General features: G+C 42.6%; 1 protein-coding gene across 4 annotated transcripts in view; it reads left to right on the forward strand.

The window, feature by feature from the left end:
- The first annotated feature begins 10941 nt into the window (after positions 1-10941).
- PTPRO (protein tyrosine phosphatase receptor type O) overlaps positions 10942-17136 on the forward strand; it is a 152455-nt gene continuing 146260 nt past the window's right edge. The window contains exon 1 of one of the 4 annotated variants that reach the window (XM_050716714.1): positions 10942-11185. In XM_050716714.1, the coding sequence (XP_050572671.1) occupies positions 10985-11185 (201 nt within the window). In that variant the 5' untranslated portion in view covers positions 10942-10984. The remainder of the gene's footprint in view (positions 11186-17136) is intronic. The other 3 variants (XM_035550809.2, XM_035550811.2, XM_050716726.1) reach the window with 3 other exon arrangements.

The raw sequence follows: 17136 nt of genomic DNA on the forward strand, positions 1-17136 counted from the left end.
TATTTTCCTGTTATGGAGAGGGATTGTAACTCAATTAATATTGTGGAGCTCTTTGCAATACTCAATGAAAGTCAAAATATTGCTTGGCATAGGTTAAAGTGTATGAAAACAAAATGTAATCTGATATTGCTTTAATTTTATGCATTTTTTCTGACAAAATAATTTGATTGCACTGATGTTAACATTCAAATACTTCAGGTTTATTGGAGAGCTCATACTAAATATGTGTGCTATAATAGTTTACAGACTTGCATTTAAAGCACTAAGAATAGCTGGTTACTAATGCTATAAGCAGCTGATGATTTTATTTAGCTTCACAAGTGCAGGAAAAATGCCAGAAAAAAAAAAAAGTTGCAGCATGTTTTGACATTAACAGACACTAATAAGTGGTACTCAATGGAGCTGCAGAATGAAGTGATTAAGTAGGTCAGCTTACTTAAAGTAAGCGGGGAAAAAAGGCCAAAATAGAAGTGCAAATGTGTTGAAAGTACCAAATCCGCAGAAGGCAACAATATCTGCACAGCCGTGCCCAGGTAACACACTGGTAACATCAAAAGAGAAAGATGGTTACTCTCTTTTGCAAGACTCTGTTTTTCATTTTCTAAAATGTGTATTTTGGATTCCTATATTGCTGTATATGGGGAGGAGAGATAAAAGCAAGTACTTCATCAGCTCATTGTGGCTGATATCAAGAATTCAAACTGCTATGCTGCTGTACTGTCTGGTACCATATCAGGCTATTGCAGTGCCACTGTCTCATCTGAAATTTGGAGGACTGAATGTATTGCTACTTGTCTGGGGTTCTGCTTACTCTTCAGGCTTTCCACCAGACTCTTAACTGTGTGGGTTTTTGTTTGTTTGTTTTTTGTTTTTGTTTTTGAGAGGTGTCAAGGACTCTGATTTTAAGCATCAACATAAATGTACACCTACATATATTCTGCATGGATAATGACCTTATCAGTCATTTTTTCCATTCATTTCCTTGTACACTGCTGTCAATCTCCTTTTTCAAAAAAAATATTTTTTACCTTTAACTCCCATCTAGTGATAAGAATACAACTATCTTAAGTTTCTTCATTGTCCGCTCTGCTTGTGACACTTTGAGAAGCAAACAGGAATTTTCAAGTTAAGTTGAGCCTTTGCAGCTACAGAGTACAGCATTTTTTCACATTGTTGCAACAAAGAATTTTTTACCAGTGCAGTAACAAACTTGTCCTTTCCAATTTCTGTCCTGCTGACTACTTGAATCAATATTGCACCTTAAAATGATGAGATACGTTGATTCAGGTTGGATAGGTAAATCTCATGAGGATGGTAGTCAGAAATCGCACTGATAAGTCTCTGAGTCTTAGAATACCTTGCAAATTATGCTGAAAATCTGTGTTCTTGTTTTCATATGAGCATTGTCTATTGTCTTAGTTTCATTTTCTTTTCCACAGGAGTTTCAGTTGACCTCATTATATTTACTGTTTTTTTTCTGGCAGAGATTTTTGTCATAAAGAGTGTTGCCATATATAACAGGATCCCATTTCTTATCTCTGTCAAATCTAATTACTTTGATGGCAATGCATTCAAAACCACCTTGGTATTAGAACATCGCTTGTCCCACTCAGTGATGGGACAGACTGAGGATTTCTTAATGTGCATTCTTTCACAAGGACTTTCATGGTCAAATATTTGCAACAAGGCTTACTTAAACTTTTGCCTCATTGTTCTGAACACCTGCATGTTTCTGTACCTTTCTGCTAGCCACTTTCTGATCCCAGTGAAATCACAGAGTCCTCTTAACTCCAAGCTGTCCAAGGTCAACAAGCTCCCCGAGTTAGAAGCTGGCCTGAATGAAATTCCTGGAGCAAACACCTAATGAGACTTTGAGGTGGCCTGTGTTGGGCTGTCCAAGACAAGATGGGTTAGAAATGGATGTGAACCTGAGCTGAAGTATTCTTAGCACATACAAAAAATATTTTCAGCCTTACTTCGTGAATTTCATGGACTTGGTTTTTAAGTCACTGAATAAATGGTATTTTCTTCTATAAATGATTTCAATGACTAGAGGAGATATTTGTTAGAGCAATGTGATGCTCTAACAGAGTAGGCTGTTGTCAGAAAGCCCTTCTCACATCGCTTCATATGGGGAATTCCATGTTTTCACTTCATTTGCTGAATAGAAGATGCAAGGTTTATCAGAACTCATGAGTCTCACCCTTTATAAAGCTACTTTGATTAGTTGCTTCTGGTTACACTTAGGTTCTGAGAATCAATATATGAAAATGCCTTTATCAGTGTTTTCTAGCCCCATGTATGTATTTGGGTCATGTCTGCTGGCAACCTACTTCAGAGGGGCTGTTTCCATGCACATTCTGCGTAAAGCTCCACTTTTAATTACTGTAGCTTAAACTATTATGCTTGTAAACACATTACTTCTGTCAAAGTCCCCATAATGTCATTTTGATATTTTCTATGCTATTGATCTACCTCCTGCTTTGTGTAGATTTCCTAAGCTGACAGAAAATGTCAGAGCTGTCTTGTCCAAAAGCATCGGACCACTCCAGCCACTTTGTAGCTGCCTCTGGTTTTACAAGGCATTCAGCGTGTACTTGAGCAGCTCTGTAGATGCCTGTTTGATGTGTCATGTGCAGCCTCCCTGGGCTCCAGATTTTCACCCTGAGCTGACGCCAAGGTTCTACTCTATGATATGGAAATGCCAAGGTAATTTCATGCTTTGTACAGCTCTATGAATATTTTTAATTATGACAAAAATGCCATGGAAATGAAGATTGTTCTGGGTTTTATTGTTGCATGTAGTTTTGTATGACTCTAATTTCATAGCAATTTAGTTCATTTAGCACTTTGAGATTTGTGGGTCGCCTGGAAGCATAAGAAAGTGAACCCCATATTTGTCATGGATTTGATAACCTTGGCTAAGCTAATGCAGGAACTCTACTGCAGAGCACTGGGAGTGCTGGATTTTTTTTTATTCTTCTTCTGCCAACTCCACTGGAGACTGACAATCTCTAGGCTCTGAAATACCTCTGAAGCACAAACTTTCTTCACATTTTGGTATGGTTAACACTACCTTGTAAAGACCACATGGGTGGTGGCAGGGGACATTTTGTTAGGCTCTCTTGGCTCTGCCCTTGGTTTCTCTTCACAACTGGTAGTTTTTCTTGTAAAATCCTTTCCCTGCTGTATAGCAGACTTGGAATGTCCGCTGCTTTCAGTTAGGACACAAGAGCCCCATAACTGAACAAAACCTGCCTGGCTTACTAGATTGATAGCTGCCCTTGATATGGGCAGTCTGTGTCCACACACATATGATCCTACCTTGAGTTTAGGACTCTGGGTTGATATTGCTTTTGGTGTGTTGCCACTGAGGCTGGGAGCGAACAGAAGTGGGAGTGTGTGCGCTTCATGGGGAGAGGTCAGGCGCTTGGCTTGTCTCTCAGCTGGTCACAGCCAACCCAGGTCGGTGTCGCTGCCATGAGCTCTCAGCCTCTGCCCTCCTCCATCATTAGTCAAAAAGGTTGTTTGCAAATGGTTTTGCAAACCGTATGGTTTTGGCCATATTGAAATAACTAATGGCCTAGGCACAGCTGTCACCTGCGGTGTCATCCCCTTGGTGTTGCTTAACCTCTGGTTGTGTAAGCAAAGCTGCCTGGCGTCTGTCTGGCAGGGCTGGGTGGAGACTGAATGCCCATACAGTTGGGCACTGCTGGCCCAAGTGGTGACGATGTCACAAATATGCTCAGGGGACTCGTGCCCACCCCCTTTGTGACTTCAGCTGCTCTGTCAGGGAGAGTTGGCACTGTTTTCAGCTGAAGGCAGCAACCAAGGGCTCTGCTGCTCCTAATTTATGCTGCAGAGTGACCTGACGGACTTGCTCAGGTCTGCTAGCTCCCTTCTGATTTAAGGGGCTGCTGAACATGTCAAGGTAGGGACAGCAGGCCATAGGCTGCAGTCTGAGGCAAAAGAGCTGGGCATGGGAATGTGCTATATGAGCTGTGTAGGAGGATTCCTAGAGGTTAAAGTCAAGCTAGGAGGAAAAAAAAAAAAGTTTGCTGACTCATCATATCCATCTCTATTAAATTACCTTCCAAAAAAGAAAGTAAATGAGGCATCCTATGTCTGCTGAAGTCAATAATGCAACTCCCATTAGTCTGAGTGTGTGTTAAGTTCATAATTGATGTATCTGGCATATTAATGTGCTAATTTATGTAAACTGGATAGACTGCATGTGTTTCCTGAGAGATGATCAAGAGAAAGGAAAGCAGACGTTTTAAGACCTTCTACGTAGGTGTGTAGTGGGCGTGAAAATGGAGAGGAAATTCTGTGGAGATGTTTTAATGTTTACATAATCAAAAACGATTTTTTTTTCCTTCCCAAGGTTGGACATTTTTCCAAATACTCTGGAACAAGCCCACACATAATGCACAGAAAATGCAAAAATGGAAAAAAAAATCCTCTATTATATCCTTTGTGTTTAATATTTTCTGACCCCCTGAGGTCTTAAAATTTTAAACTTTGAATTTAAATAGAAAGCATTTTGTATTACCTGGTAAATCTACAGATTTTCCTCCTGTTCCCATACAATATGTAAAACTCTCCTGAATCCTGCTATAACCTGCTTTCCTCAGTGATTTCTGCAGCTGAAGTTAAAATACCTGACTGTGCAAATAATGTATTTGCCAAATCTCTCTTTCTCTCTTCCTTGAATGGAATTCACCCCCCTAGGAAGTGAAATATTTGTGAATGGGACGGGATTTTTATGAATAAATATATGATTTAAAGCAACTTGACCCATCCCAACATAGCTGCAGGCCCATTTTCCACAGTGGGCTGCTTTTGAAATTATTTACTCTGAGTACCCAGTAATTGGCATGATTAATCAAAGCGTGTGACCGATTGCTTTACTCGCATGTTGTTGCCTGATTGATTGGGTGGGATTTTCATGCAGCGGAGGGAAGGTGCTGAGAGACCTTTTTTTCTGCAGGGTGTCTCACTGCAAAGTGGTGAGGAAGAGCATGCTGGCAATGCGGTTAGTGCTGATGTCCTGTTGGGCCAGCGATGCTTACCCCATGTGCAGGGACCCCAGGAGTAAGGCAGCAGCGCAGGTGATGCTGCAGGACCACAGACTGGTAGCGGGTCAAACAGGGCACTGCAGCACAGTAAATGAAACAGTTCTTGTGTCTTAATTTGGATTTAATGTGCAGGTAAATCCTACTGAATAGACGTAACAAATCTGACTGCAGACCTCACAAGATCTTTCTTTTTTCCTTGGTGTTGAGGTAGATCTTTGAGGTGCTTCTGATCACAGCCTTCTGATTCCGAGCCATATGAGCTATATGCTTCCCTCACCTGCAAGGTGAGGGGAATAGCTATTCTTGTTTCACTGCAAAGTACTTTGATACCTGTGGTTGGAAGGTAGTACGCAGAAGCTTATGTCGTTATATTTGTGTAGGAAAGAAATATCGCTAATGAGAAAAGGCTGCTTGTTTAGGTTGCTTGGGAAATGGGAGAGAAAAGGCACTGATTTAAGGCGTACACATTTATATTGAGATATGGCAACCCCATGAAGACGGAAAATATTTTAGCATAGATGCCAGGGAAGAAAAAGTAGGATGTTATCTGTGCAACAGATCCTATTGTAAATTTCTGGGGAGAGAAATGTTTCCTGTAAGTATGACTCAGATTTCTGTGAATCAATAGAGCCTCTGAGTGTCAGAGGCAGTCAGTATATTTTAGAGGAGAATGGTACTAAAGTCTGTGGCTGACTGGAATGAGTCAGGATCCAGTTTGTCTTTTGGACATTTTTCCTTTCATTTTTTTGGGGGGGAGATAAAGAACCTGGATAGTTCTGCAATATTATAGCAGAGGTGGATTTCCTGGGGTAATCCTCAGTAAGATGAATTAATCTTAAACAGAAAAGATCACTTGATTATTATTTTTGTTTTTCAGTCTTCTCATAAGGGTGGGGCAGGTGTTAATGACAGGCAGAAATTCCCAAGCTCCCTCTTTCTCTAGTGTGAATGTGCCCTTGACCTGCTTAGATCATAGACAAAAATGGAGAATTCAGCTATATCTGGAAGGAAATATACAGGCTGTAATACAAAATAAGCATAACTGGAAACAGTAGAATTGTTTTTTTAATTAACTATATCTATTTAGACTTGAACTATAAGAAAAAGCCATTTACTGATAACAGGCAGGGTTGATCAAATATTAAATAGATCACAAAAAAACATAAATACATATGAATGTTTCTTTTCTTAATCTAAAACTCAGCTCACAGAATGCCTGAGAAATTTCTGTAGCATCCATTTAAATGTTCAAACAATCTTACTGGCTTTTGCGTCTACTAACCTTCTGCAAAAGCAGTTAATTCTATACATTGTTTCTGTGAATATTGAATAGTGTTAAATGAAAGAAGTATCAGAGAAAACATTTTATAAACTTATTTATGAAGGAAGAGATTCAGTGCCAAAGAGACTTGATTTTTTTTTTTAATGACCTTTTGTGGTACAGTTCACTGCTCTGTGTTGAAAGACTAATAAACATTTAGAAGCTGTTCAGGTTGTAGGTTTGAAGTGTGTCAATCATTCTTGTTATGAAAAGACAAATCTTAAAAAGCTGTCAACTTGTTTGTTAGGGGGACTGCGGGACATACTTTCAAAAGTCATAGGGCCTGTACTTTTCAAAAAGAAAGCTAAGATAAATTTGCACTTCAGTGTCTAAGTGGCAACATATGAACACTATTCCAGCCACCCTTGCACTTGTTTTATCATTTTTATATAATTATCATTATCATTATAATATATCAAATATTATCATTATTATATAATTTTATCATTTTATCCATTGTTGTCATTGAAATGCAAGGACTTTGGGTGAAAATCTATTTTTAAGAAGGATCCACACTTTTTTTTTTTCTCATAAAAATACTTGCCACTGAAAAAGAGCTTTGCTTCAAAACTTCTAGGATGACTTCTACTTTACTTTTTTTTTTTTTTATAAACCTCATTTCATGCCATGTTTATCTAGACTTGCTGAGGCCTGTAAAGGTTCATTTAAATCAGGGCTTATACTGCAGCTAAGAATAAATCGTAGTTCACAGCTTCTCCCCCTCAGCCAACCAAAGTTGGTAGATCTGAGTTTTACTTTGGGGTTTTCGGAGGCAAGGGGAGAATTACTGTAAACTTGACATAAGTCCATGTAAGTTACAAGTAGGAACACTTATAAATGCATGAACAAAGGAAATATCTTAGTTTTATGTTTCTCTAATAAACTAGGGTGATTTATAATGCTGATTCAGTTAGGCTGTTACATTCATTAAATCAGTGAGTATGAGCAGCTACAGATGTTTTAATTCACTGGGTCTTTAATTTGAAGGTAGAGCTCTAGCATTGTCACTAGCGCAACCTTGAGTGGTCATGAAAGCTCCCTGAGAAGCTCTCGACAAAGTATCTGTGATGTGGAGTCCTGCTTGTAGGTGGTGCTCTTAAAATTCAGGAGGATTTTCTTTTAACACTTTTTGTCTTCTAGTGATCTGCATCCTGTAATACCCTGAAATATCTTTATCATGTTCCTGCATACTGCACATCACAAAATAATTCATCATCAGATTTTACAGTAAATCTAGTGAGCACAAACAGGACTCTGGGAATTTCAGCTGCCTCGTAACACTTTGTTATGCACCTCACTGCTAGGTCCCTGTGCTCCAAATTCTGTTTCATCATAATTCTTCCAGGTGGATTTAGAGAGAAACAAAGTCCCTTAAACCTGCTCTGATGCCACCGCAGCATACATCATAGCCCCTGAAAAATTAGGAAGACTTCCAAGTATATGCTTATAACATCCACAGAGGGAAAATAGAAGAAGAAATGCTCATAATGCAGCATGCTCTGGCCTGCTTTTTGCCATATCCTTGTTATGATGCTCCATGTGACCTATGATAAGTTCTGGGGGAAAAAAAAACATTTTAGGCCAAATAGCCCAAAACACTGTATTTTGTTTAAAAACCAACCATGTTTGCCCCGAAAGTGGGTTTCCCATTCAAGCACTTCTCTGCTATCTTTTGATTGTTTGCAAGTTTTTCATTCAAATAAATGAAATCCAGATTAATTTGCAAAGTATTCAGTTGCTGCTGAATCCTTCCTTCTTTTCCTTCTGGGACGATGCAATGGTTTGTAGAGCCTTTCTTTTCCTTCTGGGGTGATGCAATGGTTTGTTGAGCCTTAGGAAGCCTTTTGGCTTGTTGGTGTGTGTTTGACTGGTGGATAAGGCCTTGGAGGTCTTCTGGAGCTTCTGGAATGACCTTGTATCAGTGTCTTTCATTTACTGACTGCTTACAAACACTCACATGTTGCCCCATTTCTTATTCCTTGAGTAAATGGAAGATATCTCAGTCTCATTCTTATAGCTTTGTTGTTTTATTAATAAGGCTCGCTGTTCTTGTTTAGATGCTAGAAAAAAATAAGCTTGTCCTCCTTTTTGCTGTTCCTTTTTTTCCTCCTGTGTGTTTATTTTTCACACCTCATATTCAGAAAAGAACAACTTCTATTGCTCCTCCTTCAGATCCTACCTTCCTGTGTTCTCAAGACTTGCTTTGTGTAACTTCCCAGGTTTCATCTGTTGAAAAAGCCTGGAGCCAGCTTCTCCGGCGAGCGAAGGTCTGCTTGTTAGCTTCACTCGCATGTATCTCCTTTCTCTACTTGGCTGTAGGCTTTCCTTGGCAGGAACAGTCCTACTGCCCATGCCTAACACAATCCTGATCTTACTTAACAGAAAACACCTTAACTATTTTTTGAAGGATTCTGTTTCATTGACAGCATTACTCAAATTTTCCAAAGCACTGGGACCTTTTTTTTTTTAAAAAAGATTGGGCACTCCAGGATCCCATAATTTAAAAAAGGATACAATTCTTGCATTGTCTTGGCTGCATTCCTCTTTACTGCCACAGCAAGACCTGTCTTAGTATCTCAGCCTTTTATCAAAGTTTTCCTTCCAGAAACACTTACTATTTCTTTCAGTTATCATTCACTTTTTAACTCTGATTCAGACAGTGTTTTCTGAGAGTCAATGCTATACTGTATTCAAACATGATTGAAGACTTAGATACTTAAAAAGAAAAAAAATCCATTATAATTTTAGCACTTGAATATTGTATTTGAATGGAATATTGGAGAAGGAAGATTGCATAAAGTACATTCTTAATGTCAAAACTTATTTTACCTAGTAAACAAAAAGTTCCTAGCCTAAAGTTCAATCCACAGCTCTTGAGTGCTGATGGCAATCTTAATTTCCTGAAGAATTTCACTCCCCCTGTCTTTCAGATAACCTCGCTCTTCATCCTAAACCTGTGTGCACTGAAGGAAAATTTAGGTATGGTTAACCTCTTGCGTACCAATTTCAGATAATACTCCAAACACCAACTGAGTGATAGCTACCCATGAGAGGCCCATGGCCTTCACTGGTAGCATGGAGAAGGTCTTTTTCTGTCCCCAGCTTCTTGTAAATGAAGACATGAATAGTGTTTTCCTTCTGGAGCTGTGATTTTGGGCTTTGTGCCAGTAGCTACCCAGGACCTAAATTTCTCTTTAATTTTCTGGATTAATCCTCATCAAGTGTGGCAAATCACTGCTTAAGGGCCCATTTCAGTGGAAAATAAGCACATCCCTCTCTGCCTTTGGCTACTTTGAAATCCAACTTCTGTTGACTGAAGATCTAAATTACATGAAAATCAAAAATATGCCACATGTAAGCATGGTCTCCTCTCAGACAGGTCTCCTGAAACACAGATTCATTATCATCTGATTTAGTAACAATGTTAGAAAACTACTTTGTTGTTGCTCAGTTTAAAGGACATTCCTGCAAGAATGTAATAACATACATCTTGCCTTAATGGCTTAGAAATTTTGAAAGCAAACTTGAAATTGTTTCAGCCACTTTTTATTTTATTTTTTTTCAGTGTGTGTGTATTAAAGATAAGTGGTGGCCCAATACTACAGTAGTGGAGCTACACCTGGATCTGAAGTTGCTTTGAAGTACAGTGCCCCAGATGCAGCTTTATAGAATGTATGATCCTATTGTGCTCAGATCAGTATTGGTTATAGCTCAGACAGCTGCACCGAAGATGTATACTGGTGGTAGTGAGAGAGCAGTCAGTAACAAAAAGCTGCTGATGTAGGGTTTTGGTTCTGGAAAGACCATCTTCATATTAGTGGTGGTGGAGTATGGTTTTTTTTGTTGTTGTTGTTCTGGGAATGTCTTACTAAGCAAGACTCTTGCAAAGAGGAATAGATTGGCCATCCTCATGGTTATAGACAGCCCCGAACGAGCAACTGAGGATGGGGGGACGTGGTCTCAGCTTTCTTTGTGTGCCCCTGTAACCGCTGGTCCTGAGCACCTGATGGGACAGGACGAGGCATTACCCCCCCACCCCTTGCAGGCTCAGATTTGGACCTCGTTGTTTCCACCCCCCGTGTGTGCCGCTGGTAACCGGGTGCTGACTGCAGCTCCGGGACCCCCGTGCGGGGCTGGGGGTGCCCGGGGACAGCGGCTGGCCCCGTACCCCGGCATTTCTGTCCCGCGCTGGAGGGGGGGAGGACGGAAAGAAAAGGCTGGGCAGGGAGTGCGTGTACGGCTTTGCCCGCTTTCTCTGGGGGCGGGGAGGGGAAGGGAGGCGCAAGAGGAGCGAGGGCGGTGGCTGGGGGCTCCCAGCCCCAGGGGGTCGCCTTTCACCGGGTGGGGACCGCGGAGCCGGGGCGGGCGGGCGGCTCTCCCTACCCCTTCCCGTGCAGCGGCGAGATCGCCAAAACTCCTGGGAGGGAGGGGAGACACCCCCCGCTGCCGGCACCGCCGCCTTCTCTTCCTCCTCCTCCCTCTCCTCCTCCTCCTCCTCCCCCCCCCCGCAAATCCCAAATAAAAGGGCGGGTGGCGGCAGGATGCGCCGCTCGGCGGGGAGGTCGGCGCCGCCGCCGGCCGCCTGATGCTGCCGCAATTCGCCATTGCCGGGCACGGCTCGGAGCCGGGCGGAGGCAGCCGAGGGGCAGAGGCGGGGGGCCGGGGGGCAGAGGAGCAGCAGTCCCCCCCGGCCGGCCGCCCCCCGATGCCCGGCCGCCGCCGGCGGGGAGCCCAGGGGGGGCCGGGGGCCCGCTCCTGCCTCCTCTGGCTCTTTGTGCTGCTGAAGGTAAGTGCTGGGAAGGGGAGGGGGCGCCCCCCACACTCCCCCCCTCCCCACCCTCCCGCGCCGCCTTTGTGTGCTCGGCGGCTCCGCGGAGGCAGGGGCTCGGCTCTGGTCGTCCCCGCTTTGTGCTCCCGAGGGGGGCCGGTGGGGCTGGGGGACTACGGGGGGGCAGGGGGAGCGCAGGCGGTGCCGCCCCTCGCTGGGCGTCCCGACGGGCGAACAACCCTCCCCGCCGTGCCCCCGAGGGCGAACGCCCCCAACCCCTCGGGCCGCCTGCAGTCGTGCCGCCGCCCCCCTCGTTGCCAGGTGCGCCCCGAGCTGTCCTTCAGCACCGCGGGGCCGCCACGGAGCCAGGACGGCGCGGCGGGCGCCCCCCTCGGGCTCCTAGGGGCGCCGGCGGTGCCTCCCGCCCGGGAAAAACACCGTGAGGAAGGTGCTGACAAAGGCGGGGGGGGGCCTCTTGCTCGGCTGTTGCAGGATTTAACGCCGCTTTCGGGGGTGCTGCGGTCGGACTCTGCCCATCTGCTGGGCGCGTCAATTTTTCAAAGTTCTGCTTAATACGGCGAGCTTCGTTTCTCGTGATTTTTTTTTATTATTATTATCTTTACGTGGTCGATCTTTAATGGTTCCTTACTCATATTTAATACGCTTTGTGTAACTTCTGAAAGAAAGCACCCAGGCGAATAGCACTGACTGTCAGTGGCATTGCCCCAAGCCACGGTATTCTGCTCTGCTAAAAACTTTGTTGTATATTTGTCAGTCACTGCTAAGGAAAGCTCTGCAGCTAAGGACCTGACTTTTCGGTCTCTTACAAGTGTGCATGTTCTATGGAAATCAGCAGGGCTCCCTGTGCGAATAAAAGTTTGCAGGATCATGTCCTAGAACAGCAGTGGTGTCACTCCTAAAATTGACATTGCATTGACAGAACTATTTAAAGGGAAGCTTTCACAGCATCTGTTCACATATAGTAGTCAACTGTCAGCTGTCTCATTTTCATAACTGCTGAAACATACATTTATGCAAGATGAAATGTTAATATACCAACAAAATTTTGTTTCTTGGAATTTCATGGTTTTTTTTTTTTTTTTTTTTTGGTGGGAAAGTAAGTCTGGGGACAGCATGGCCCAGCATAAAGCTGAAGGAGCTGCAGTTAATTTCTGTTCTAGTTTGATTCCTAATACAGAAGTGGACACACAGTTTTAAGTAGCTGTTTTAATTACTGTGGTAAAACAAGACAGGAAATAAGTAGTATAAATTTGTAAAACCCTATCTTTGTAAAATAAATCTCAAGAAACGTGGTAAAGGTTTGAAGGCAGCCAAGGCCTTAGGTTTTCATTTGGTTGGAAAGTAACCATAACTTCTGAACCAGACAAAACTGATCCCATGAGCCAGATGTATCCTCCAGTCTGTAGCTCAAGAAAACCTGGGACTGGAAGGACAACAAAAGCTGAAGAAAAATGATGATGAGTATTGGCAGAATTTTGTAGCGTTAGAGAAAGTGAAGCTGTACCTCAAGATGGAGGTGCATCAGTAATGCCATGTGTGACTAGTTTATGATTTTGGTGAGATTGCAAACCTGCATATATTATTTTTTTTCAGTGACAAATAATTGAAAATAATTTCAATACAAGGTATTTCCTTAATTTTCTGCTGTATAGTTATGCTAACTTGTTGAAGAAATACTAAATTTATCCAGCCTTGAGTTACTAACTTCCAGGTAAACTATCGATTTAATTTAATCGAGAAAGCAGCTGTATTGAGCTGATGAATCTGAAGTGGGGCAACACTGAGGCTTGTATGCTTGCTGTTTTAGCATTAGCAGCCCAAATGTCACTTGCTAAGCTGTATCTGCTCGATGTGGCCTTGATGCCCATCTGGCAGTTTTTAAAACCACCAGCAAGCTTTGCACAGTGATAAAACTGCTCAAAGCATGTTTTTCTCTTTCCTCCACATGTTGTGGTTCATGGTGTAAAGCAATAGTGCCAGCTTGTTTCAAATCCTGACACTGTCTGCAGTTGCTGGTATGGACAAAGTGAGATCAAACAGTGACGATGCCCACTGCAAGTTCACGTGCCTGATTGTTGCCTACGGGCTAGTAATACTTAGCTCTTCCTTTCACAGCGCAATGAGTCCTGTCCTGTGCTCCAGGACAGTACCATAATCTTTTCTGTAAACAACAGCAATATGATCTTGAACCCTTATCATTCTTTTTCTCCAGTGGCTTTCTTATGCAAGGTCTAGCTCAGAAACGAGCAGGAGAAAGGCATTGTTTGTGAGGTCAGCTATTCATATGGATTTACAGTACCTGGGAGAGGAACAGCATTACATCTTGCTTCAGCAAAAAGCTTCCAAGCATTCTGCTGTAGGAGTCTTACTGACTTAATATATTGCCCTTTTAAAATGGTTCTGTATTCTCCAGTGTTTCAGTCTCTGGGTGGCTGGAAGGCATAGTCCTTAGCAGCTTGCTTTGTAATTGCCTCATTTTGGTGTGGCAGAGGCATGGCTGATCACATCTGAAAGGAAAAGCTGTACTTCAGCTAAACAAATAACAGTAAAAAGGACAAGGGGGCTGGTTTTAAACTAGAAAAGGAGAGATTTAGATTAGACATCAGGAAGAAATTCTTTGCTGTAAGGGTAGTGAGGCACTGGCACAGGTTGCCCTGAGAAGCTGTGGATGCCCCATCCCTGGAGGTGTTCAAGGCCAGGTTGGATGGGGCCTTGGCCAACCTGATCTAGCAGGAGGCATCCCTGCCTATGACAGGGGGGTTGGAACCAGATGATCTTTAAGGTCCCTTCCAACCCAAGCCGTTCTATGATTCCATTTCCTGGTCCTGCTGATGATTATTTTTCTCATCTTTTCTTACTGCAGTCCAGCAAGCTTCCTGTAGTCACATCTACACAGAGCTTCGACCAGATGGAGTTCTGCCCTGGATTATGTGACCAATATGTCAGATATCTCATGTTGTTAGGAGCTTGCACCTGTGTGATTTTGTTTTCTTGCTGTGTTATGTCTGGGGGACAAGGTAGAGTTAAGGGAGGGGACAAAATTATCTTAAAAATGCCAAACCTGTTGCTGGGACATCATTTACAATGTGTTATACCTCTAAGAGCATCTGACCAATGCTCTCACTAGGAAAACTTTAAAAAACAGGTTGTCCATGAATGCGCTAACTAGGATGAGTGATACTCGTCAGGAAGATTATCCACAAATACGGGGGGGGGAGAAGCCATGTTTTATTTCTAGGAGACTGAGGTCTTTGGATAATGGTTCTATATATGCTCTTCAGGCTCTGTATATAATGCAGCAAAACCCTCTTTTTTCCCCTAACAAGGACAATTTTTCTGTCTAACGGTAGACTTTTGTCCACTGCTACATCTGTTCATGGAGCTTGGTATTGTGAAGTCTAAATTCAGCTTCACGTGGATGAAGATCATAGAATCATAGAATATCCCGAGTTGGAAGGGACCCATAAGGATCATCTAGTCCAACTCTTGGCACCGCACAGGTCTGCCCAAAGTTTAGACCATGTGACTAAGTGCACAGTCCAATCACTTTTTAAATCCAGACAGGGTTGGTGCAGTGACTACATCCCTGGGGAGCCTGTTCCAGTGTGCGACCACCCTCTCAGTGAAGAACCTCTTCCTGATGTCCAGCCTAAACTTCCCCGCCTCAGCTTAACACCATTCCCGTGGGTCCTATCACTGGTGTTTACAGTGAATAGGTCACCTGCCTCTCCACTCCCCTTCGTGAGGAAGTTGTAGACTGCGATGAGGTCCCCCCTCAGCCTCCTCTTTTCCAGGCTGAACAGGCCCAGTGCCCTCAGCCGCTCCTCGTATGTCTTCCCCTCTAGGCCCTTCACCATCTTCGTCGCCCTCCTCTGGACACTCTCCAACAGTTTAATGTCCTTTTTGTACTGTGGTGCGCAGACCTGCACACAGTACTCGAGGTGAGGCTGCACCAGCGCAGAGTAGAGCGGGACAATAACCTCCCTCGACCAACTCGCGATGCCGTGCTTGATGCATCCCAGGATACGGTTGGCCTTACTGGCTGCCAGGGCACACTGCTGGATGTTCATAGGGATCTAGGTGCTCTAAAACTTCATTCAACACAACCTTACTGATGAAGTAAATGTGGTTTTATTCATGTAATTTTCAAGAATGTTGGCATCTAATATTAGTAATCTGAACCAAAGATCAAACCATCAGGATACTCCTTCTTTCTCTAGGAGAAACTGCTTTTTAAGAGAGAGGCTGATTTCACATCTGAGAACCCCCGCACTTCACCACTGTTTTTTCCTGGACAGAAAAGAAATGGACATTTAGAGAATTCTGTTATGGAGTCCTCCGGAATTTCTTACCTCTCTTAGCAATGCTGACCAAAGTTCTTATTGAGAAAACAAGTCTGTTTCTTCCTCATGACTGTGTCCTAGCAGTGTCAAAGTAAGCAACTATCTCAACAGTTCATTTGAAAAGCATGCTCTCTTCATAAACATACTTTTTTTTTCTTTCCTTGTTTTTTTTTTCAAATGAATGGTCATCCTTAGCTCAAAATTTCTACAGGTCAATCTCTACCTCCTTTCATTATTTTCGTGGATTATTTTTAGATCAGGGTGGTTCTAAGGGGCAAAGCTAATGAAGAGGATGCTTGGGTGCCAACTCATATTCACAGAGCTGTAGTAAGCACTTGCAAAACCCTCTCTGCCAGTGGAATAATCTGCTATTACTCTCCAGCAACTTTCTGGTTTCATTGTAGTGATAGCATACCATCAAGAAAAGATCTTTCAGCCCTGCAAGGGGGCATAAGCCCCACACTCAAACTGTAAGAGGTCAAAAAGGCAATTTCTAAATAACATCACTACAGTTGGAAGCTGCATGCAAGGGTGATTCCTCGTTTGGAATAAGACAGGGACCATGCTGAATAAAGACTTGCCTGTTGCCATCTTATGGCTGTTCATTAAAGGGCTCACAGACAACATGCTGTCTGAACTTCAGAAGCCAAATTAGTCTCTGCTTTCTGCTGTCACGTTATAGTGCAATCCAGGTAGATCATGAAATGACCGTTAAATGAGTGTCCAAGTTTTGTCTAAATCTATCTTGCTATTCATTTTACTAGATGGTTTCAGTTCTGGAGAAGGGAGCTTTTATTACTTGGCCATATGGATGATAGATGTCAAAAAAAAAAAAAACACTTTGGAAATAAGTACTTTTGCTGAACAATTTAAAAGGATCATAGTTAACTTTGCATGTTCTTTAAAATTATTTGCCTTTTCTCCTGGAGAAGTACATATCTTCATAAGCACTCATTCTATAGTAAATTAGTGACTGTACTTCCATGACTCCAGATTTTAAATATTCTGTTCTTGCAGTAAAATATAACTGGCTGCAAAGTAAAGAAAAAAATCACTTTGATAAATGTAAAAATGTCTTAAAATTTAAATCTTTACACAGAATTTACTACATAGGTTTATGCAGTTCTAGGATGACAAACTGTTCAATAAATATTCAAAGACTGAGAAAAGAATTGGACATTCATTAAGGTAAGCTGGCCCATTTCATTACTTGTATAGTGGTAAAAAGGAGCTGTCATGTCAGTCTATTCTTGTCCACTCTTCTATTTCCAGGCCTGAGTTAGTTATCTGATAGGGAAAAATTTCAGGGGCAAAATATCCAGTATGGAGGGATTCTGTCTGCAAGAATATTGGAGGAGATTTAGGTTGCAGTCTCATCTGTGACTCATCCGAAGTTAGTGAGTTGCTGCCATTCGAGATAAATCATTGTCATCCTTCTTTTACTGGATCACAGCCATTGTGCTCCTGAAGACCTTAGGCATTGCACAACAAAAAATTAGGAGCACAAGTGAAGCGAAGTATTAATCTTGAGCAAGTAGGTGCAATACTGGATGCTGCATACCTACCTTTGAAGTGTCACTGTGGGAGACAGTGCTTGGCTGGACA

Source organism: Cygnus atratus, chromosome 1 (genome assembly GCF_013377495.2).
Source record: "Cygnus atratus isolate AKBS03 ecotype Queensland, Australia chromosome 1, CAtr_DNAZoo_HiC_assembly, whole genome shotgun sequence".
NCBI lineage: Eukaryota > Metazoa > Chordata > Aves > Anseriformes > Anatidae > Cygnus > Cygnus atratus.